Source organism: Chionomys nivalis, chromosome 5 (assembly GCF_950005125.1).
Source record: "Chionomys nivalis chromosome 5, mChiNiv1.1, whole genome shotgun sequence".
In the NCBI taxonomy this organism is placed as follows: Eukaryota; Metazoa; Chordata; class Mammalia; order Rodentia; family Cricetidae; genus Chionomys; species Chionomys nivalis.
In genome coordinates, this window is record NC_080090.1 from 38,022,058 (window position 1) to 38,045,382 (window position 23,325).

Consider the following 23,325-nt stretch of genomic DNA (forward strand, 5'->3'; position numbering starts at 1 on the left):
CTCTGTAGTTTTGGAGCCTGTCCTGGAACTAGCTCTTGTAGACCAGGCTGGTCTTGAACTCACAGAGATCCGAAAACCTATCTTAAGTACACAGATTCATGTCAAAAATTTGATGCAACAGTAAAACCAAATGATAATAACAGTTAAAAGTGCAAGTTATCGTTTCAGCTAGAGTTGATGAGTAAGTTATAACATATTAAAATAAGCTGAGTCTTCGAAAAATAACTAAATTCCTTTCTAATTTACTCTTTCTTAGATGCACTTCCTCAGTCTTTTGTACAGCACTTAAGTAAGTACTTGGATACAAAATGGGGTATATACAAAGAAATAAAACTAAAAGAGGCAACCAACTACACAGACGTCCTGGGGTTATGACATCACACGCATTGAGCTGTTTGATTTCTAAGTTAATGAGCCTATCTTGATGAACTCTGTTCACAGAGAGGAATTATTACTACTCAGCTCCTTTCTTCTTGTCCAGAGTAAATCAGTAGGTTACCTCTTAGAAGCATGACCATTGCAAATAACACATATTTTATGTGGTCCCTGACGATCCTTCTCATTAGCGTTTCTCGGAAGAACCTGAAACTTATTCTAAGGTTCTTCACCTTGTTATTAACCCCATTCTGCAATGTTTCTATGACTGAGGCTGAATTCAGAGGCATATCAGCCTCTGGCCTCTCTTGTCGATACTTTCCAGGGATGTATGCCAGATCCCCATTTTCACTATGACTTTCTTCAACCACAGGGAATCATTATCCACTGCTCTCAGAGTACTTACTGGAAAACCATTTGATAAAGAGGACCCTTGCTAGCCTGAAGAGCTAATGGACCTACAAAGTGACAGAGCAAAGAACTCACCAGGCTAGGCCTGTAATTTTATATATTAGAGCACAGAGATATTGTTGCACTGTTCCCAATCAATTCTCTTAAAATGGGAGCTTCGGTGTCAAGGCCTCCTCAGGAAAAATGAGATACAACAATGTGGAGAAAAGCCTTCAGGACTGCCCTCTCCACCCCAGCTGCTGGCTTTCCTCTCCAATCCCACCCAGCACCATGTTTCCAGCTATCGCTGGGAATGCTAAAATAGATCGACATTAAGGCTTAAACCAAAAGCAAGATGTTTATGTAGAAGAAAAAGTAAACGTGGGGAGATTTACTAATAAATATATGAATTAAAATTAAAATAAAAAATAAAGAAAAAAATGAAATCAAATAAAACAGAAATCTTGAAAATCCAAAGCCAAAGACTTTCTTAAAGGAAGAAGTGAGTCCAACAACCCTTCGGTGTCACTGGGAAAAGGAGTTGCAGGGAACAGAATCATTTTCTTCTTTTTTCTAGAAGTTCCCGTGTTCCAAATGATTAGATCATCTTTGAGTCAATAGATTTCCAAAGTGATCATATTAGATCAAAACCAGACCAAATGAGATTGGTGCCAAAGTTTGTAAAATCTACCCCCTCCACCACCAGAATTCCTCCACAATGAAACAGCATATTCTGCCTCTTTCTCCACTCTCCTGCTTGGAATTTGTTTTAATCTCCACCTTAGGACATTATGTAAGATCTCTTACTTGTTAAGATTTTTATAATATTGGTTGGTCAGTTTTCTCTTAGTTGTATTTCTGATGCGTTATTTAGGAAAAAAAAAGGCAGGCAAACAATGATGTTCCAAATGTTCAGATCCAACGTGATGTTACGCTTAATTTTTCTTCCATTATTTATTTTTTATTCAAAATGTCCTTATAGTTGTTGACTTAAATAAATATGCAAGCCCTTTTATTTTCTTTAGGCTTCATTTACTTACATAATTTATTATGTTAACTTTTGCCATCACTGAGAATAACTTTTTATGTACAAAATAAGGAAAATATATGCTTTGGGTTTGGCTTGCCTGAGAGCCATTTATTGAGCAATCTGTCCCTGGGATTTTCATACTGAGCTCTGCTCACTCTTCCTTATCAAACACTTTGTCGTTTGGTATAGTTGTGTTTTTATTTACTTTTGAGACAGAGCCACACTACATAGCCCTGCATGACCTACAGGTGACTATGTAGACCAGGCTTACCTAGAACTCACAAAAATTCTGGTGCTTTTGACTCTGGAGTGCTGGGATTACAGGCATGACCACATGGAGCTCTGAACACTTTTGTCATGAAGTATTCTTTGAATCTCTACTGGAAGCTTTGTTACTAAATCTCTGTTAACAATAAAAGGTCTATGTCAAAGTCCAGTTGCTTCTCACAGCATGGAAACAAGAGTGAGGTAGTCTGTTACAACACTGCAACTTTTAAAAAAGAAAGTCAAGAAGACATGGCGCATGCCTTTAATCCCAGCACTCGGGAGGCAGAGGCAGGCGGATCTCTGTGAGTTCGAGACCAGCCTGGTCTACAAGAGCTAGTTCCAGGACAGGCTCCAAAACCAAAGAGAAACCCTGTCTCGAGAAACCAAAAAAAAAAAAAAAAAAAAAAAAAGACATTATCATAACTGACCTCAGACTTTGATTTATAGTATTGTATAACTGAAAACATACTATCAAGTCAATACATATACATGCCTTTATATTGTTGCACAAATAGACTAAATGGGGTCTTATTTTGTTTGGAACATTTTCTAGTAACTTATACATTCTAAACATACCACCAGTATCATGCCAGTCACTTTTCTGCAAACACATCACAAAGTGAAGTGCCATTATTTCTAAAATTCATTTTCATATGTATTTATTCAACAGTATCTTGGTGATAGAAGATTTTCAATGAACATTTACCAAATGAGGGACAAGGGAACGAAACATTCTACTGAAGTATAGTGCTCCACAAATGGCAGAGTATTAATAACTGCCTCAGAAAGTTAAAGTGTGGCTGATGCAGGAACAAATGTGTGCCTTTTATTCATGGCAAATCTCGAGAGATGAATAGCAGCCAAGTGTGATGTGTGATATTCACAGCAAGGCCTGCGAGATGAATAGCAGGCATGTGTGATGTGTGACTTATTCATGCTAGTAAGACATTTATAGACTGGGTGTCTATTAACAGATTTGCGTTCTAACTCTGCATAGGCTGGTCTTTTGTCATGATTAGCTATGTTGTCACTCTATGTTAAATAATAGGTTGTCAAACCAAAATATGCAAGAAATATGAAGGCAGAAATCTCAAGTATTTCACATTCTTCTAGTTTAGCCAGCAATACATCTCCAATTGTAAGTAATACAAAATTTAGAGATGTACAGGTATTTATGCAAAAAAAAGATTCCCTTTCTGAACATGAGACCTGTTGTTATGGGCTAAACAGCATTTCAATAAATCCTTGTGGTGAATTACTAATTTCTAATGTCTTGAGTATGAACATGCTTGTGGAAAAATTCTTTACTGAAGGCTTATTTGTTTTTTCATTTGTTTTCCTGGAAATTTCAGGAGCAAATTTCCCAGGGCTTAATTGTGTGAGGCAAACAATCTATACTATTTTTCAAACCAGAATGAAGGTAGGAGAAAGTCGTATGATGTATTGTAATCTATTATGACTAGTATCCATAGATGAAGAAGAGCTATGGACTCAAAACATCTACAGAGGAAAAACAATGATAAGACACACAGAGTAGATGTCCCACATAGTCAAAGTCAAGAGGCCCCAAAAGAAAACAACCCCAATGTCATCTTGATCACTGGTCCCTAATCTGCCTAACTGGGAGACAAGAGGTTTCGGTTGTTAAACTATGTGGCCTGCCATTCTTGCCCTTAAAATCCTAGGAGATTCTAGAAGTATGGAATGAAGTAATAGATGGTAGACACAGGAAAGACATGGAAGAACAGGGAACAAAACTGATGAGAAACTTAGGAACAGGGAGAGGTGTTGGAGAGCGAAAGGGGTAGGACGTACACAGAAGACTAAACATGATCATTGAATAATGTATGTATACATGGAAATGCCACAATGAACTTCAATAATTTGTACAATTGGTAAGTCTAATGTAAAAAAATTAAACTGAAGATGAATATACTCAAACATTTAAGGGATTAGTGAGACCATATGTTTGAAAGGCTTTGAATCATCCTGCCCTTTTCTGTATATTCAGTTTTAGAACAGATGACTCATGCTGGCACACATTGGTTCTGTTAGATCTGATCCATCTTTGTGGTAAAACACCATCAAAGAAGTTGCCTTATTAGCTGATTCTTCTAATTCACCTCTCCTTCAGTGAACAAGGAGGTCAGATTTAATTGCCTCTCTGATGCCTTGCTTAATTTTGTATTGCTATTGCTATAATAAGTGTGACTAAGTGACTTGTAAAATAAGGAAGTGAATTCGGCTTATTATTCTGATGTCTGCGGACACAGACAACATGGCGCCAGTATCCCTGTGTATTGTATCACACTGTGGTAGAGAAACAAAGGAACTAGTCATAGAAAAAAGGGGTTCACAGGTAACCATTACTAAGAGATAGAGAAAAAGTTGAGTCAATGTCAATGTTATTCATGACAAAGTACTCCTTAGGAAACATGTCCTCTCTTACTGAATTTGACACACTTTTGGGAGATAATGTTAATCCACTCACAGGGGTGGAACGTTAATGATCTAATTACCTTCCACTAGTCCCTGACTATTCAGAGCCATTACCTCAGTGTCAATGCAGTGAGGACTTTGCCTCCAACATACGACAGTATAGTGACAAACTATGCCACCAATCCTACCACTAATTTTTACACCATGACCTAGTCATGTGGACTAAGGTAACTTTAACCCTTGGACACACACCAGGCTCTGAGAAGGATACACATATGCTTTTCCTTCTAGAGATTAGGTTATTTATATCCTCCTTGCCAGCATTCTCCCGGGCATAACAAATACAGGAAAAGTGTGCGATGGAACCATCCATATTTTCCCTCACTTCCCACTCTGGTTTGTAGGGAGTAGACATGAAATGAAAAATTTTAAATTGGGGTAAATTCAAAAGGCAGAGGGTGGGTTATGTAAATGAAAAGGCTAACCCACATTGAAGTTCCATGCCCTAGGTAAAGAAACATTGTCTTCTCTTTGCCCTAACAGAGGACGGAGAATTTCTATCATTGTTCAGTCCTGCCACACCTATATCTCTGTTCACAGTGGCCACACATACCTTTCCATGGACTCATGATTAATAGGGAACCAAGCCAGATTTGCTGACATATTCTAATCCCACAACTAAAAGATACATTTCTCCAAGTCGTCTTAATAAAACAACATGAGGATAAAGTTTTATAAGGCAATAAAGAGAAAAAAGTCAGAATTTTCCATGCTTTGTGATTCAGCATAATTAATTTAGTAACTGTGTCATATGAGAAGAGTAAATAAAGGAAAGGGAAGGGTTGTGGATACATATGGTCACTGAAGCATGTACAATTGCAAGGAAAAACAAATTACAACGGTAGTGCTGGAAATAAAAGCATGGTAGGAAATATCTTCTGAATGCTAATTTGATTCTTCTATTGAGCCTTAAAGTGGCAGTGTCTAGGAGTGCAGTGTTTATATCCCCTTGCTTGTATTTTTAGCAGTTATATAACCCGGCATCTCTGAAAACCAATTAAACACCTTCCTGAATCTACTGGGAATTTCCCTTAAGTGGTTCTCTTCCTGGGCTCATGCAGGACAATAATTTCATTTACAACATCTTGCTGGAGAGCAGTTCCTCATCACAGGTGTTTCCACAAATGTATGAAATTAATAAGTGCAGCAGAGTCATAATAAAATGCAGCTTCCTCTGGACACAGGTGCAGCCTCTGGGGTTTGTTTCACAAAGAACACCAAGACTCTGTCTAAGATGAGCAGTTTGTGTCTCTTACTGAAGTTCTTAAATTTGCAAAAAAGGATTATTTCTGAGAAAAGAATTGTTTCTCAGTGACAAGATGCAAGCATAGATCTCATGTCATAAATACAGGCTTTGAGGAATAAATAATCTCTTCCATTAAACCAGCAGAGCAGAAGTAAATCTTTGACTTGTTAGGGAAAGCATAACCACATCTATTTCATTTATATTTCTTCTTCCTCAATCAAGAACAAGATATGAGCCTTGATCCTTGCCATATCAATTTCTCCACTGTTCTGTCCTCATCCAGACATTGTATTGTCAAGGCTGACTACAACCCTGGTCGTCAGTGAGGGTCTACTCTTTAAACTATTGGTGCAGGGGCTTACCGACAGTGTTTATGGGATCCTGTCAGGGTCTCAATCACAAAGCACTCTCCATCGTTGAGGCAATATGCTAGGTCCTTGTCTCGGCAGGGTTTGAAGTGCTCAGATCGTTCTGTGGAGTATGTCGTGGTATCTGAAGAAGAGAGAAAAGAAGGAGATGTGGTTGACATGTTTTATCATACAGACCACTTATATCATTAGCAGGACAGGTGAGTCCAGGACTATGCAAAGGCAATACCCATGGGGATTAAAAAGAGCACCAATCTTCAATGAAACTAACCTATAGCTGAATTAGCCTACTATATTCAGTTGTCTTATACTCAGCCCTGTATCCTGGGATTCAACTGACCACAGACAAAAAATATTCAGGAAAACTGACTTAAGACTGGGCATAAAAAAAGCTCATCTCTATTGTCAGCAACACATAGGTAGAGCCCAGAGGACCATGAACTCAAGTAAAACTTGTGCTACATACAGAATTCAAAGATAGACTTAGTAGTATAGCATTGCCTTTTCTTGGGAAAAAAACAAAAATAACAACAACAAAAACAACAACAAAAAGGCTAAAATAGCTAAAGCACTCTCAGCATTGCAAGGTCCTGGATTCACTCCCTAGCACTGCATACAAAATAAAATTGAAGCTGGGCATGGTGATGCATGCCTTTAATCCCAGCACTATGGAGGCTGAGACAGGCTGATCTCTGTGAGCTCAAAGCCAGTCTGATTTACAAAGCAAGTTCTAGGACAACTAGGGTTGTTACAGAGACATGAAAACCCTCTAGATAGATAGATAGATAGATAGATAGATAGATAGATAGATAGATAGATAGATAGATAGATAGATAGATAGATGATAAACAGGTATATTGTATCTGTTCATCTTTTTCTCCTCACCACTATTATCTAGCATTCACTAAACAAGGGCCAATAGCACCTATTTAAACAATATTTGTATCATACTCTGCATCATAAATGCTGTACAATTATACAGGAAGGAGTGCATAGGAGATGTAAACACTGAATCATTATAGGAAAGGATTTGAACATCCACTCAGAATCCAATGCATGTCTTGGGATCAATCTCCCAAATGATGTCCTCCAACTGCAGTTTGACAATGGAGTCACTCTGGGGCAGTGGTTCTCGACCTTCCTAATGCTACCACCCTTGGATACAGTTCCTCATGTTGTGGTGACCTCAACCATAAAATTATTTCATTGCTCTTTCATCACTAACAGTAATTTCACTATTGTTATGAATTGTAAGACAAAGATCTGATATGCAGGGTATATGATAAAGCGACCATAAAGGGTTCATGACTCACGGGTTGAGAATCATTGTTCTAGGGCTTCACAGCCTCCTTCATGTGAGCACACATAACACCAAGAACTGAATGAACGGTCGTAAGTCAAACACAGCTCAGCAACTTCGGTTCATTTCACTTTTAACCAGCATACTGTATGAAGCATGAATTTCATTCCCATTACCGCTGCCAAATGTTGTTAGACATTTGATGAGTATATATCCTATCAGTTTCGGAGTGCTTTGCTTACAACTATAATAGCCTAATAGATGTTAATTTTTCTTTCTCATTCCCAATTCATTATGTAATTAAAATTTCAATGCTCCAAATTCTGGAAGACAGTCACATGTGAAGAATAATCATGAAAAAATATTTAATGGTATACATAATTGCGATTTTCAACATTCATTTAAAACATGTACTTTTAAATCATAGTTACTTATTTTTCTCATTGAGATATATGCATACCTGTATCTCAAATATTAAACAAGCCATAATACATCCTAACTGGAGGATGATCCTACTGCCTCATCTAGACTTTCCTTTAGTTGCAGAGTTTTATGCAACTGAAGTATTAACAATAATTCCACTGCTATAGACAAGAAAATACATTTTTATAAGTAAAATATGAAGAAATTATTCAGCCTTTAATATGGTTAAATTTCCTCTTCATGGGTATATCAGGGTCACAATGTTTCAGACTACAAGATTTCACCCACAATTCTACCCATTCTGTAATTCCATGACTTTTTGGTGGGCAAGTGCTGAGGCCTAATCAGAAATGGTACTCAGTAAAATATGGACAATAAATATTTCCTCCTTAACATCACAAATCAATCAAATATCATGAAGGAAAGGTAAGATCATTAATGATCTCATTACAATGCTACTAATACTTAATGTATCTCTAAGAACAAGAAGAAATGGATATGATCTCACTTTCATGAGGTAAAATATTGGTAATTTCAATATTGGTGGATATTTCAATATGATGACTTCAGAGTTTCACTCATAAGTTTTGCACAGATATTAAAAACAGGACTTTGAAGTCCCTTTAGATTACAATGGGAACTATTTTATGTTTTAAGGTAACTCCCTGTTAAGACTTCCCACAAGGTAAAGTCTATGTAAAACAGACACATTCTGTTTTAAAATTTTCCCTAGGGTAAAGACCTGCTATTTAGAGCAGTATGTACTGTACAGCCTCACAGACTCCATCTTGCATGTTATGGAAAGTAGTTGACATGCAGGCACTCCAAGCAGAGAATTCCGTATAAAACACTGCACAGCTGATGGCTTTCCCAACTGCTGAAGTATGCTGTCAATTCAAGACCGGCCACTTAACTTCTCCTTTAATTTCTTATTATCCATTGATTGATATTCACTGATCATTTCTCTAAGAGCAGCTTTTCATTAACATAACCTACTGCAGAAAAAGGAAGATCCCTTTTTTATAATCAGTGGTTTTAACAAGCTACAGACTCAGAGTGTAATACAATGACAAAGCAATTACAATCAATTAATTTCCATCTGACAATTGTGGTCTCCTGGGGTTCCCATACAAGTCTACCAGTTACATTGCTGTCACAGTGGGAATAATCTGCCAGCACATTACAGAGGATCAGAAAGCTGAGGAAGTGTCTCTGAAATAGACCTGGGTATAAGAAGCAGGGAATGCAGACTTGGAATGTACTTGAGACATCTATAGTTATAATAGGATAAGAGTAGATAATTGAATCTACTTTTAAACCAAAGAAACAACTACTAGACCTAAATATTTTACATTGATATAGATTTTTGTGTATTGATGCAAATTTAAGTTTACTTTTGTTAGAACATACTTTACACACATTTTCAAGGTATTGTACCTATTATAGCTCATTTAACAATGTAATATTTCTAGTTCTTGAATGTTATCATTACCAACTACTTAGAATAGTAAGGAAAGCAGATTAGTACTTAGTCACTTATTACATTTGAACTTGTGGTCATATTAGGTATGTTTTCAAAGTCAAGCACAGATATATTTTATGTAGACAGGTCATCTTCAAATACTTCAAAGATCTTCAGAATATGGCATTTAAGATGTTTTAATAACATTATGTTTTTGTTTTTATTTTTTTGTGAGACATGTCTTTTCCTGGAAGTACCAGTCTACTTCAGAGATGATGGGCATAAAAGAAACTCCAGAGAATTTACTTCCTTTGTGGCAAAAGTAAGCCATTGATCAAGAAAGTTTTTTTGCCTCAAATGCTAACAATATTGTAGAAGTAAGACACAAAAGAAAGTAATTGCAAAACTTTGCACAAAAAAGCTAGACTAGCTCTTCAGACTATTCTATTCCACAGAAAAGTCTGACAGGTATACTAGGCCAGAAGTTTGATGATAGGAGACATTACAAAGAAACCTTGGGTGACTGTCCATGTACCCATCTCTATCTGTCATTTCCCACAATTTTAGAAGTTGGTTGCTTGCACTTCCTGCTTATTTAGGTAATATTATTTCCTTCTTAGATCTCTGATGGAGTTTAAGATTTAATAGTTATAGTTTTCCTTGTTACCAAATTCAGAAAAGAAATTCTCTAAAGAAATATTATAGTTAAGAGACATTAAAAAATAGTTTTGGTAATGCAAGTTAGAATAGGTAGTGAATTAGGTACAACCTTTTGGACTCACCAATATAGGATAGATATGGAATATTTTTTCTGCATTTATCAATTGTTAATGAACTAGACATTGTTGATATATTCATTGTCTGTATTTATTGTATATAATTACTGTACCTTTCACATATAGTTTTTCATGCTACATATACCAATAGCTTGAAGAATCACAGAATTAATTTCAATTACTTTAACTAATTTCCAAATGAACATTTTGACGATTTTGTAAATCTCCATGTGATGGACCATGAGAGAGTGCTGGATTTTTTGATACTTTGATACTTCTTTAAGTAAATAAACTGAAATTATTAATAAGTTTAAAGTCTCAGCATTTACCCAAGCATTTTGCTATGATATCTACATTGTACTACTCACTGCAAAGCAAAGGACTTGGAGACATGGTTAAGACTTACGCCTCATGAAGTACAAGTTTGTTCATAAAGTAATCATGCCAAAACTGAAGATTGACATATCTCAAAAGCATACTGCTACATGAACTTGAAAACCACCTAACATCATATGTAAAATAAGTAGCATACAGAATACTAAAGTAACCATTAGTGAGGCTTTCTATAATTTATAATCAAATGTAGCCTAGGAATAAACAGTAGGCACTGTGGATAATACCCACTAAAATTAATAAATTTGTTTATAAGTATATATACTTATCTGTATGCATTTAATATTTAACATAAAATCACTACAAAATTCATCATATAGAAAATAAATTAAAAATAAACTATCACATGCCATTTATTATATTGTTTCTGTGCTCCAAGGTAGAAAAATAGCTGAGGTACATCTTCAGTCCTTTAAAGTTAAATCCTTGGGTTACATCAGAGATCAGAAACCATAGTCTCATCTATCAACTCAGCTAATACTTTTGATACATATTTATGGTTTTGAAATTGCAGCACCATTAAGATAATCCAATACACTAAACTGACTATAAAGTGTGTGCTATAATTTTTGCATGCCCTTTATTGAATTTATTATTAGAAACATGTCTTAACAAAATACGTGACTTTTATCAAAAATAAATGCGATATTTATTTGTGTAATTTTGTTATATAGATGAAAGACTTGGCAAATCAATACTACCATGAATTCCATTTTTCTTTAAAAGCTTTCATAGGGTCATACTCAGTAAAAACTCATTATTAGATACACCTCTCTCTCTTCCTGTCATGTATATCATATATGACAAGACTGAGTGCTCCTGAGACACCAACAGTAGATTTACACCCCTCTGACCTCTAATTTCATGTATGGTTTGTCAAAGAGGTGGACACAGAAGATGTTTGTAGATTGATAAATATGCTTATGCTTGAGCATTTTTCTGTTGATATTGAAAACTGTGATTGTGTTTTTGTTTGTTGCTTGCTTTTTTTTGTCATCATAAGAAATAAACTCCAGGGCTAGATAGGTAGTTCTATGGTTAACAGCACTTGCTACTCTTTTTTTATTAATTAATTTATTTATTTAATTATTAAAGATTTCTGCCTCTTCCCCGCCACCACCTTCCATTCCCCCTCCCCCCAATCAAGTCTTCCTCCCTCCTCAGCCCAAAGAGCAATCAGGTTTCCCTGCCCTGTGGGAGGTCCAAGGACCACCCACCTCCATCCAGGTCTATTAAGGTGAGCATCCAAACTACCTAGGCTCCCACAAAGCCATTACGTGCAAATAGGATCAAAAACCCATTGCCATTGTTCTTCAGTTCTTAGTAGTCCTCATTGTCCGCTATGTTCAGCGAGTCCGGTTTTATCCCATGCTTTTTCAGACCCTGGCTAGCTGGCCTTGATGAGTTCCCGTTAGAACATTCCCATTGCCTCAGTGTGTGGGTGCACCCCTCGCGGTCCTGAGTTCCTTGCTCGTGCTCTCTCTCCTTCTGCTCCTCCTTTGGATCGTGAGACTTCAGTCCAGTGCTCCAATGTTGGTCTCTGTCTCTGTCTTCTTTCATCTCCTGATGAAGGTTAATATTCAGGAGGATGCTTATATGTTTTTCTTTGGGTTCACCTTCTTATTTAACTTCTCTAGAATCACGAATTATAGTCTCAATGTCCTTTATTTATGGCTAGAAACCAAATATGAGTGAGTACATCCCATGTTCCTCTTTTTGGGTCTGGCTTAACTCACTCAGGATAGTGTTTTCAATTTCCGTCCATTTGTATGCAAAATTCAAGAAGTCATTGTTTTTTACTGCTGAGTAGTACTCTAATATGTATATATTCCATACTTTCTTCATCCATTCTTCCATTGAAGGGAATCTAGGTTGTTTCCAGGTTCTGGCTATTACAAACAATGCTGCTATGAACATAGTTGAGCATATACTTTTGTTGTATGTTAGGGCATCTCTTGGGTATATTCCCAATAGTGGTATTGCTAAATGGGGCACTGAGCTGAACAGAGACTTTTCAACAGAAGTTCAAATGGCCAAAAGACACTTAAGATCGTGCTCAACTTCCTTAGCAATCAGGGAAATGCAAATCAAGACAACATTAAGATACCATCTTACACCTGTCAGAATGGCTAAAATCAAAAACACCAATGATAGCCTCTGCTGGAGAGGTTGTGGAGAAAGGGGCACACTCATCCATTGCTGGTCGGAATGCAAACTTGTGCAACCACTTTGGAAAGCAGTGTGGCGGTTTCTCAGGAAAGTCGGATTCAACCTACCTCTCGACCCAGCACTTGCTACTCTTGAAGTTAATCTGAGTTTGGTTTACAAAACACACATGGAGGCTCATAGCTGTCTATAGCTTCAGTAACAGTGTCTCTAAATACCCTCTTCTGGCCTTCCCAAGCAACAATCATAGGTGGTACTCACAGATAAATGCAGCACACACACATGTACCTAAAAATAAAATAAACAAATAGAAAAATAAACTCAAAAAATATCTTAGACAATTAAGTATTTAGAAGTTTAGTTTTGAGAAGCACCTTGAAAACAACTTAGGAGCCAGTTATGGTAGTGAAAGGCAACTAGTTGTTCCAAACCATAACCCTGTGAAGTCTGAGGCAGGAAGGAAGTCAAAATTTGAAGGCAGCCTGGGCAACATAGAGTCCCACATTTCACAACAATGAGAACAGATAAAATTATAGAAGTAGCTTAAAATTTAGGTAAAACACAAAGAATTTCCTGTACATAAAGAAACGTTAATTCTATTGGATGGAAAAAAAATAAAGAAATCAAAACAAAACAAAAATTAAGAAAAGATTTTAAAAGAGAGAGTCATGAAGGGCCGGGGAAGGTTGAAGGCTTAAAAAGTACCAGGGTCTTCCAAGCATAAAGATAACAGGCCAAGGGCTCAGGGAAAAAAGGCAGGATGGTGGTTGAGGAACCTGACCACAGGGGCTAGGCAATTATCTGGACCACTCGTCTGGCACTTGTTCCATGTGGTTTAATTTGCTTTCTTATTTTTATTGGGTTTTGATCTCTCTCCCCAAGGAGGTCACAGAGTTTGTGTTTTTTGTTTGTTTTTTTTTTTATCTTTTGTATTCTTTCCACTTCATGTAGCATATATAGTAAGCAATCAGCACAGCAATTAAACACACTGTAGGAAGTAGTGGTAGTTAATTCATTAAAAGTAAAATGGGAAGAAAATGTATGGCTGGAAGACAGGAATCCCTGTGGATTTTTGCAATGAAAGTTAATTTATTAATGACTAAGAAAATGGCTCCTTTTCCCTTTAAGTACTGAGCTGAATTTGACTGTCACTTCGGGAGGGTTTCTATGTTCCAAACACAATACGGCATACACTGTGGGAACCCATATTTCTGTTGCAAGAACAAGAACGTGAAATTATCTATTACAGATAATAATTGAAGCAGACAATGAAAGAAGAGAGAACTTAGTTCGGGCTGCTGCTGTTTCTGAGGGCATCCCAAAAGATCAACACTGGAGCCCTGTGCTGAGTGTGTGTTACTTAATTGTCAGAGAACAGGAATTCTAGCAAGATCACCTACAGAAAATGCAATGGGGCAGAGAGAAGACTGGATAAATCTTTCACACTCTTGGCTGGCAAAGGACAGTTTCCTTCATGAAGTTTTCCACTTTCCCCTGTTAGCTCCTCACTTGACAGTTCTCTAAAAGGAAGTTACAACTGCAATTAACAATCCTAATGGTTTAAAATACCTTGAAGGTGAGAGAAGTAATTTGCATATGGTCTTTATCTCTAGCAACCTCTTCAGGGCTGCAGTGTCAATGAAAACTGCTCCATGTACTGAAATTCCCTGTTGAATCTTCCACTTATTTGGCGCCCAGGAGAAGAAACCCTGGTGTGAGATTGATTTATAAAATATTTAATACACTCTTGTTTGAAAGAAAAGCATACCATTTTTCAGCTGACTAGGGACAGAGATAGCTTCCCCCCTATTATGGTGAGAAATCAGCCAATTGTTCACTTTGCCAGTGTAAGGAAAAGGGGAATGCTGGCCACATTTTGAGGTTCTGTTGAATGACAGAACTGTTGAGAGAATTGAAGACTCTTGATGCATCTTGAAGGCACCCATTCTCACAATAAATCCAGGAAGACCCACCTTTTAAATTTGTATGATATGCCTACTCCCGTCCAGCTAGAAATACTACTTTTAAACTCTGTTGCGGTAGTTGGGTATGGTGGGGCATACCTGTAATCCCAGCATTCCAGATGCTGAATTCAGCAGAGAGATTGTGTATCTGAGGCCAGTCTCAGCTACACTAGGAAATTCTATCAAAAAACAATCAAGAAAGAAAAAAAAAGGAAAGGAAAAAGAAGGCAGGGGAGACACACAGACAGAGAAGGGGGGAAGGAAGAGAGAAGGTAAGCAGAAGGAAAGGGAGAGAAAACTACCTCTGTTCCAGCTTAAGTAAACCTACATGGAACAAATATTTGGTGGAGGTAAATTTACTTTCTAACTGGAGAATTTATCATCAAAGTCAATATTCCTTATACCTGTATCCCAACACATATCTATACAAACTGCCTCTAGGATGATGGTAATAATAGTGACAGTCATTGAAACCTTTGTATGCGTATTTATTCTTCCCAAACCCGATTTTTGCTCTTCAGATCTTGTTACTGAAAAGACCCATGATATACTCCCCTCTAACTCTAAATCGAAAGATAGCTTAATTTCCATTTTCTCATCTTGTTTTCATCTCTTCATCATGTGACCTTCAGCAACTTCCATACTGCCCTGTCCTCTATGATATTTGACAACACTGTCACATCTATTCAATATTCAAATTCTGGATCATTAAAGACTGGTTGCCAAATCACTTCGGAAGCATACTCAGAAGAGTTATTGATCAATCATCTTTCAGATAGCCCTGTGGATTGTTTGTGTTGAGGCTCATTCTCTCCTCATTTGATGAATAAAGTGTGGAAGTCTGACAGATTGTGTCCTGGGCCCCTGGCTTCATTGTTCTTTTCTGATGACTTCCAGACTCAGAGAATCTAGGTTGACATGCTTTACAATATTGCTTCCCGCTGGCCAGGATTTTATTTCTGTTTTTTTCCCCCTACTCATTCTCCAGGGCTTTTCTACTCCCGGTGTGGTTTTCAAACCAGAATTATTTGAATCACCTGCAGGCAACTGTGTTAGATACAGGAACTTGCAGGATCCAACCTAGACTCACGGCATTGGCAATAATGGGGCTGGATCCTGAGTCGTGCTTTTGTGAGTTCCTCAGGCAACTGTCATGCATCCTGCACTCTGAGCATTAGGTGGTCTTGATGATTCTATTTATTGTCATCGACATGTCAGTAGTTGACAATTGTCTACCTCTATCCCAGAGTTTCTTACAGTTCCTGTTTGCTACCTTTCATCTCTAGTTACATATGACCACAAGCCTAATCAATGTAAACCTGGACTCTTGCTTTCCAAAACACTCAGCCTTCAGAATGTGAGACTCCTCCAATTTGATAGTATTGACTCACCTGTGATTCCAGAATCCTGGGGAAACCCTTCTCCCGATCCTTCACATGCACTCATAAACCACTGGTAATTTGCCGCTGATCATTTGATTATGCCACCTATTTCTATCTCTTCTCACCTGGATTGAGACCCTTTTCAGGGTTGCCAGGACACAAGCAAGCCAATCTAAGACAAATTATTCACACCAAAATCTCTGCGAAATATGAGCTTGCTAGTGTTTTCCAGCACATCCCAAGTGAGGAGAATGGATTAGAATCTGCCTTGATTATCACACAAAGCTGCACTGTGACTACTTCCATGATTTTTTTTTCCAACTTTGCAAAATAGTTGATGACTCCCGGATTCCTGTCAAAGCCCTTTCCACATCCTTGTAATTTCTCGTAGAGTCTGACACAGAATCCATGTGCGTTACATTATTCCTGAGGGCAAGTATTGATTCGACTGTAGTACAATGAGTATTCTAACATTACTGCCTCATAGCTCTCATGTCTACTTTCAACATGAGATAAATATTGCCATGGAGCTCCATTTCAGTCAAAAAAAATGCTTTTGAGAGTGTAACAATGTGTGTGTGTGTGTGCGCGCATGCACACGCTTATGTGAATGTATGTACCTGAGGCTGGATAATATTTAGGTTATTTTTTTACTTGATGTGGCAGATGCCATTGAAGATATATAATTTCACTATTTTCATATTTATATGAAAATATATATTTATTCCTTATAAACAGTTTGATGTTTGTTGATTCAACTTCCCCAATTTGAAGTTACTTATTTTAATACAGAGATATTAAAGATACTTAATATGTGGGATGATAGATAGAACTATAATTTATCTGTGTGTCTGTAAATTTGCAAGGTCCAATAACCCACTCTGCTTCCAAAAGTTAACTCTTTGATTTCTGAAATAGCAAGTGACCTCTGGAACTTTGGGGACAGGCATCCATGGTGGTATGGTGACAGACATCACTCAGAATTTAAACAGTGTCTACTTATCAGTTAGAACATAACCACTGTACTATCTTAACAATTTATCAATTTATATAATTAATGAGACACATGACATTTAGGGTTTTTTGTGGTCTTCTGTCATTAGCATTAAGTTTCAAACCCAGGAAAACTACCTTATGTCCCTATTTAACATATCAAAATGGGCCTGGCTTCCAGGTTCTCCCAGCATCCCTCTGTCCCTTTCTGTTACAGGGTATGGCTGGCATACTCTGCCCTCTACCCTGAATTCTTTGGTCCAGAGACTAGACTCCTCTTCCCAGCTGAGACTTTTCCCTATAATAAAGATAAAAAGAAGGAAAAATTGACTATTTCAGTGTGTCAGCACATACCTGAAATTCTAGCATGTAGGAGGAAGTTAGGGGCAGTGATTTATGAGTTTGAGGTCATACTGTGGCTACATAGAGAGATCCTGTCTAAAACCAAAACAAAACAAAATAAAAACAAGCAAATGAGGGAAAAAAACCAAACACACTCAGAAGAAGAAGGAGAAGGAGGAGGAGGAGGAGGAGGAGGAGGAGGAGGAGGAGGAGGAGGAGGAGAAGAAGAAGAAGAAGAAGAAGAAGAAGAAGAAGAAGAAGAAGAAGAAGAAGAAGAAGAAGAAGAAGAAGAAGAAGAAGAAAGATACTAATAGACTTTGATTTCGAATGAAGACTTAGGTAGAGATAAAAAATTTCTGAGGACACAGAAATTTTTTACTTAGGAGTGTAAAAGGAGACTGCCTTTTTATTTGCTGGCTGCCCAGACCCAAATAATGACACAGATGCTATATTAATTACAACACCATTTGGCCAATAGCTTAGGTGTATTTCTAGCTAGCTCTTACACTTTAAACTGACCCATTTCTATTAATCTGTGTATCACCATGAGGCTGCGATTTACCATTAAGTTTCTGGTAGCATCTTTCTTCTTCAGCAGCTACATGATGTCTTCTCTCCCTCTGCCTATTCTCTCTCTATAGCTGTTTGGATATCCCACTTGACTATACACTGCTAAACCATTGTCCAAATCAGCTTTATTCATCAACCAGTTAAAGTAACACTTATATATAAGGACATCCCACATCATAGGAGTGTGTGGTCTTAAATTTTGGTCTGATCAGACCTAACTTTGCGCCATAGGTTGCAATGAATTTAAAATTCCATTTTAACTTAGCAAAGAATTTTGGCTTATATTGTTCCCTCAGTAACAATAGAAGCCAATTCAGTCTTACTTATACAGTGTCTGATGTTTTGTATGAGCTGGCAGTGAGCTCTTCCTTACTAATTAACTTAGAAGAGCCCTGTGACTTTTCTTCTGTACAAAAGGAGATAAAGGCCTTAAAAAAAATTAACCATTTATGAAAGTGTCCTGGCTAATATTCTCCAAAAGAGAGTTATCTAGGAAGAGGGAACCTCAACCAGACTGACATGTAAACAAGACTATGGGACATTTTCTTAATTAATGATTGATGTAAGAAGGCCTAGCCCACTGAGGGGCTATGCCACCCCTTGGCCACTTGTACTGCGTTGTAAAGAAAAACAAGTGAGTCATGAGAAGCAAGCTAGTAAGGAGCATTTCACAATTTCTGGATTCCTCGACCTCAATTTCTGCTTACAGCTTCCTTCCCTGCTTGAGTTCCTCACCTAATTTTTCTTCATTGATGCACAATGACATAGTATGTATAAGTCAATAGACTCTTTTCTCTCTCCCTCTCTCAAAAAGAAAAGATAATACATCCTGACCACAGTTTCCCCTCCCTCTATCCCACCACATTCCACACACCCATCCACTTCCCATCTACTTCCTCTTCAACAAAGAGCAGGCCTCTAAGAGATGAAAACCAAACGGGACAAAACAAGATGCAATAAGACAATGAGAAAGTTTTTATATTGAGACTGGATAAGACAACCCAATAGGGGGTAAAGAGTCCCGAGATAAGGCAAAAGAGTCTGAGACACACTTGCTCCCATTGTTTTGAGTCCCACAAAACACCAAGCTAACAACCATAAAATATAAGCAGAAGACACGAGCAGATTCATGTAGGCCCTGTGCTTGCCACTTCAGTCTCTGAGCCCATATGAGCCCTACACAGTGGATTCAGTGGGTCATGTTCTCCTGGTGTCCTCCATCCTCTCTGACATCTGACTCCTACAATTTTTCCTTCCTGTCTTCTGTGTGCTTTCCCAATCTTTGACCGGGAGGACTTAATGGAGACCTCCAATTTAGACTATGTATAAGGTCTAGCTGTGGGTCTCTGCACCTGCACAAACAGTCTTATAGTTCTCCGAACTACACTTTCCATATGGCTCCCCAATTCCAGTCCTTGTACAAAAGACTCAAAACCAAATGTTCACACTTATATGCGAGTTATCATGGAAGATCCATCATTCATTGGAGCCAAAAACTAGAAGCAACGCTCAATAGACCACCACATTTGAAGACTGTGTCATAAATGTGATTCCTCAATTACTGATCTGTACTGCAGCATCAATTAACCTGGAAAACAATTTGACCAGTGAAAGAATGCAGACTCAAGGTTATGTGATGTAAGGTTCTAGTTAGATGTAATATCAGAATAGGAAAATTAATCCAAAGACAGAAACTTGATTAATAAATGCAAGGAGATAGGAGGAAAATGAAAAACAATTTTATTTTAACCTTGGTTTTCTATACCTCTTCTTACATTTTTAGTTTAATGATAGGAAAAAAGCAATAAACAAGGTAGAATATTTTAGATTCTGACTATAGATTTGGTTCAATTCAGTGTTCTATGTTTGTAGCCCATTTGAGGAAAAACAAAACCTCACCATATACTTCCCCAATATTTTTTGCCTTATTGACAAAATTATACTCCTAGTCCTGTGTCTCAGACCCAACATTATTCTGAGAAAACAGATCCATTTTCTGTGACTATTGAAAGTCATTGCCAAAGTCAATTAGCTGAATCCATGAGTTCATTTCCAAGTCTTTAATCTCTATTCACAGAGTCAACTGATATTAAATGGATTATCTATAAGTCGTTCAATAATTTATGTTCTAGAGAAAAGAGTTATTAAAGGCATTGCTAAAGAAATATGGAAATTTCTCTTAGGTAATTCTCTTAGGTAATGAGAAATATGGAAATTTAAACAGAAAATCTAAACAAGTTTTAGATAACAGATGTGGATTTCTTTCATTTTTTGATTTTTTTGCAATTAATTCATTTATTTTACATCCACAGTTTCTTTTCCCTTCTCTCCCCCAGTCCTACCTTTCCTCTGCACTCCCATCCTCTCCCCCTCCTTTTCCATTCAAAAAAGGTAAGCCTTCCATTTTTATCAACAAAATATGGCATATCAAGCAGCAGAAAGACTAAGCACCTCCCCTGGTATTAAGGCTCCACAAGAAAACAAAGAATGAAGAAAAGAGTCCCAAATGCTAGTGAGAGTCAGAAACAGCTCCTGCCCCCACTGTTAGGAGTCCCAAAAGAAGATCAAGCTACCAACCATAACATATATGCCTAGGGCCTAGGTAAGTTCCTTGCAAGTTCCTTGGTTTTCTTTTCAGCCTCTGTGAGCCACTCAGAGCCCAAGTTAGTCAATTCTGTGGGTTTTCTCGTGGTGCCTTTACCCATCTGTCTTCTACAGTCCTTTCTCCACATTCTGTTCAGGGTTTCCCAAGATCCACCTAATGTTTGACTCTCTGTATATGTTACGATCAATTGCTGGGTGAAGCCTCTAATGACAATTGGGCTAGGCACCTCCACTGGTGGAAGGCAGGAGATTCTACATCATGAATATTAGCTTGACCTGTCTTCTTGTTGTTCCTAAAAACTACAAACATACTCCCCCATCAGGAAGAAACTCTGTGTGTTACCAGAGTAGAAATGTAAACAACATACTAGTGAAAAGACCTTTTGATATACGATGGTGTCATACCCGCAAGATGTGCTAGGGCAATGGTGGCACAAAGATTGTGTGAGCCATAATATAAGAGACAAGAGAACAGTGGAGAACACCAAGGAAACCAGGCCTTCTAAATCAGCTTGATAGACACATATACTTTAAAACTCATTGAGACTGAGGCAGCATTCACAGGGTCTGCAAAGATCTGCACCAGATGGAGATCTAGAGCAGAAAGACGTGATTATATGTTCCCATTCCTAACCCAGAAGCTATCTCCACTTGATAACCACTGGCAAATGAAAATTTAGTTTCCTCCAAGGGAGTCTCACTGAGGAAACAAACTACTCTTAAGGGCAGGCTGCATTCCCAGAAGTATATGGCCAGCAGAAAGCAAACTCAATGACATCTTTGGTTATTCCTTGTCTCATAAAGTCATATTAGGGCTTTTTCCTTAAAAAAACATATTCTTTCTTTTTATTTTCATATATTATGTGTGTATGTATACGTATATATTCCCTTTTACACTACATATTCTTTGTGTACATATTATGGTTGTGTATATATTACAGCTTACAGTTTACTTTTTCTATGAGGTTTCTAAGTGGGTTAAAAAACAAATTTCTGGTCTCTGTGCATTCCCTTGGGTTCTTTTCCTTCTGTTTTACACAATTTTAATTTGTTAGTTGTTTTTATTATATTGTATTACATTATATCATATTATACCATATTATTATTTTCCCTTAGAAATTTGTTCCTTTTCTAATGAGAGCTAGGGTGTGAATCCAGATGGGAGGGGAGTTGGGAGGAGGTGGAGATGGGAGGAGTAGAAAGAAGTGAAATCATAATCAGATATATTTTGTGAAAAAAAATCAATTTTCAATAAAAGGGAAAAAAGAAAGGAAAGGAAAAGAAAAATGAGGAAAAGACATTGAAAAGACAGAGGGGAAACAGAATATTTTCTTTAAAATTGTACACTTACAGCCACACATCTAAATAAAGGATTTAATGAGAAGCATGGCAAAAGATTTATGTTGTTGAAGTACAAACACTTTTATGGGCCATGTTCTGTATGAAAAATTATATTGAGGAATGTGCTATATAAGACATGTATGTTGCCTTTTACTGAAAAAAATAACATTTTCCTATCATAAAGAAAAGGACATAAAATGTTTTGCAAAAGGGAAGACATACTATCCATTATGATTCTGCTGGTCTCCTCTTTTCTGCTGGTAGTAGGGCTTTCCCTTTTACTCTACCAAAATCTACCTCTATCTGTCTTAATTAGCATGTTTGCCTCAAGAATAATAATCAGCTCATGTTAACTAAGAGTCATTGTCATATATTTCATGATCTAAATCTGTTCTGCCTTCTTACTATATAACAGGTAAACTAATTTAGTTGAACATTGCATGTGAACTTTTTGTTGTTGTTGTTGTTTATAATAATGGTTATACCACTTCTGATACAGACTATATGGCTCAAAGGTCCTAAATTATTTAATAATGGACCCTTTATAGATAAAGTTTGCCCATCTCTGATGTAAAAGATTACAGGTGGTGACAATTATATACGTAATATATTATGAGAAATGTTTGAATATATACAGTGTGTGTGTGTGTGTGAGAGAGAGAGAGACAGACAGACAGACAGACAGACAGACAGACAGACAGACAGAGTTTAGTTATATAATTGTGACAAGCACCTTTCTGGTGGATTGTATCTGAGATCCTTCTACATGTATCTTTTACACAAGCAAACGGTGTTTGCTTTATTACTTACTGAAAGTTTAGAAGATGTGTGTTTTATTAAGTTAGATAACTGAAAAACACCCAAGGTCTAGGAAGAGCATGTGATGTCCACAACCCGCAGGCTTATCCTGAATATACATGGAGTGATACTTTTCAGGTCCATGTCATTTGGAATGAAACCCTTAAACATTTCAAGGTTCAGTCAGTGTAATTAACTGCAAAGTATGCTCAATCAGGCAACATAAATGCTATTTTCTTTACAAAATGTCTCATTGAATACTGATAACTATCAAAAACCAACCCCTTTCCAACCACAGCTCACGTAAATTCTTCCTTGTTTCAGGCCTCATCGTCTTGAGATATTATTTTTAGTCTCACTTATCTGTTCTCTGACAAAGGATTCTGCCTTGTCTTTGTCACACTCTTCGCACAGAGCCTGGGAAGTGCTAGTTGGCATGCTTTTTTTCTCTACTCATCTCATGGCAGATTTTGAAAGAGCAAATGTTTATACACAGCATGCGTTTTTTATGCTCTGCAAAAATAATAATTAATGAGTGTAAAAGGCCTATTAAGAATGTCCATACAAGGAAGTCATCATCGTTATTGTCATATCTCTGACCATAGAGGAGCTCTGGATAACACACAACAGAATTAA

The 23,325-nt window shown here is 37.3% G+C and overlaps 1 protein-coding gene across 10 annotated transcripts in view; it reads right to left on the bottom strand.

The window, feature by feature from the left end:
• Nrg3 (neuregulin 3) overlaps positions 1-23,325 on the bottom strand; it is a 979,031-nt gene that overhangs the window by 535,438 nt on the left and 420,268 nt on the right. For all 10 annotated transcript variants that reach the window (XM_057769744.1, XM_057769743.1, XM_057769748.1 and 7 more), the window contains exon 2: positions 6,170-6,299. In XM_057769744.1, the coding sequence (XP_057625727.1) occupies positions 6,170-6,299 (130 nt within the window). The remainder of the gene's footprint in view (positions 1-6,169; positions 6,300-23,325) is intronic.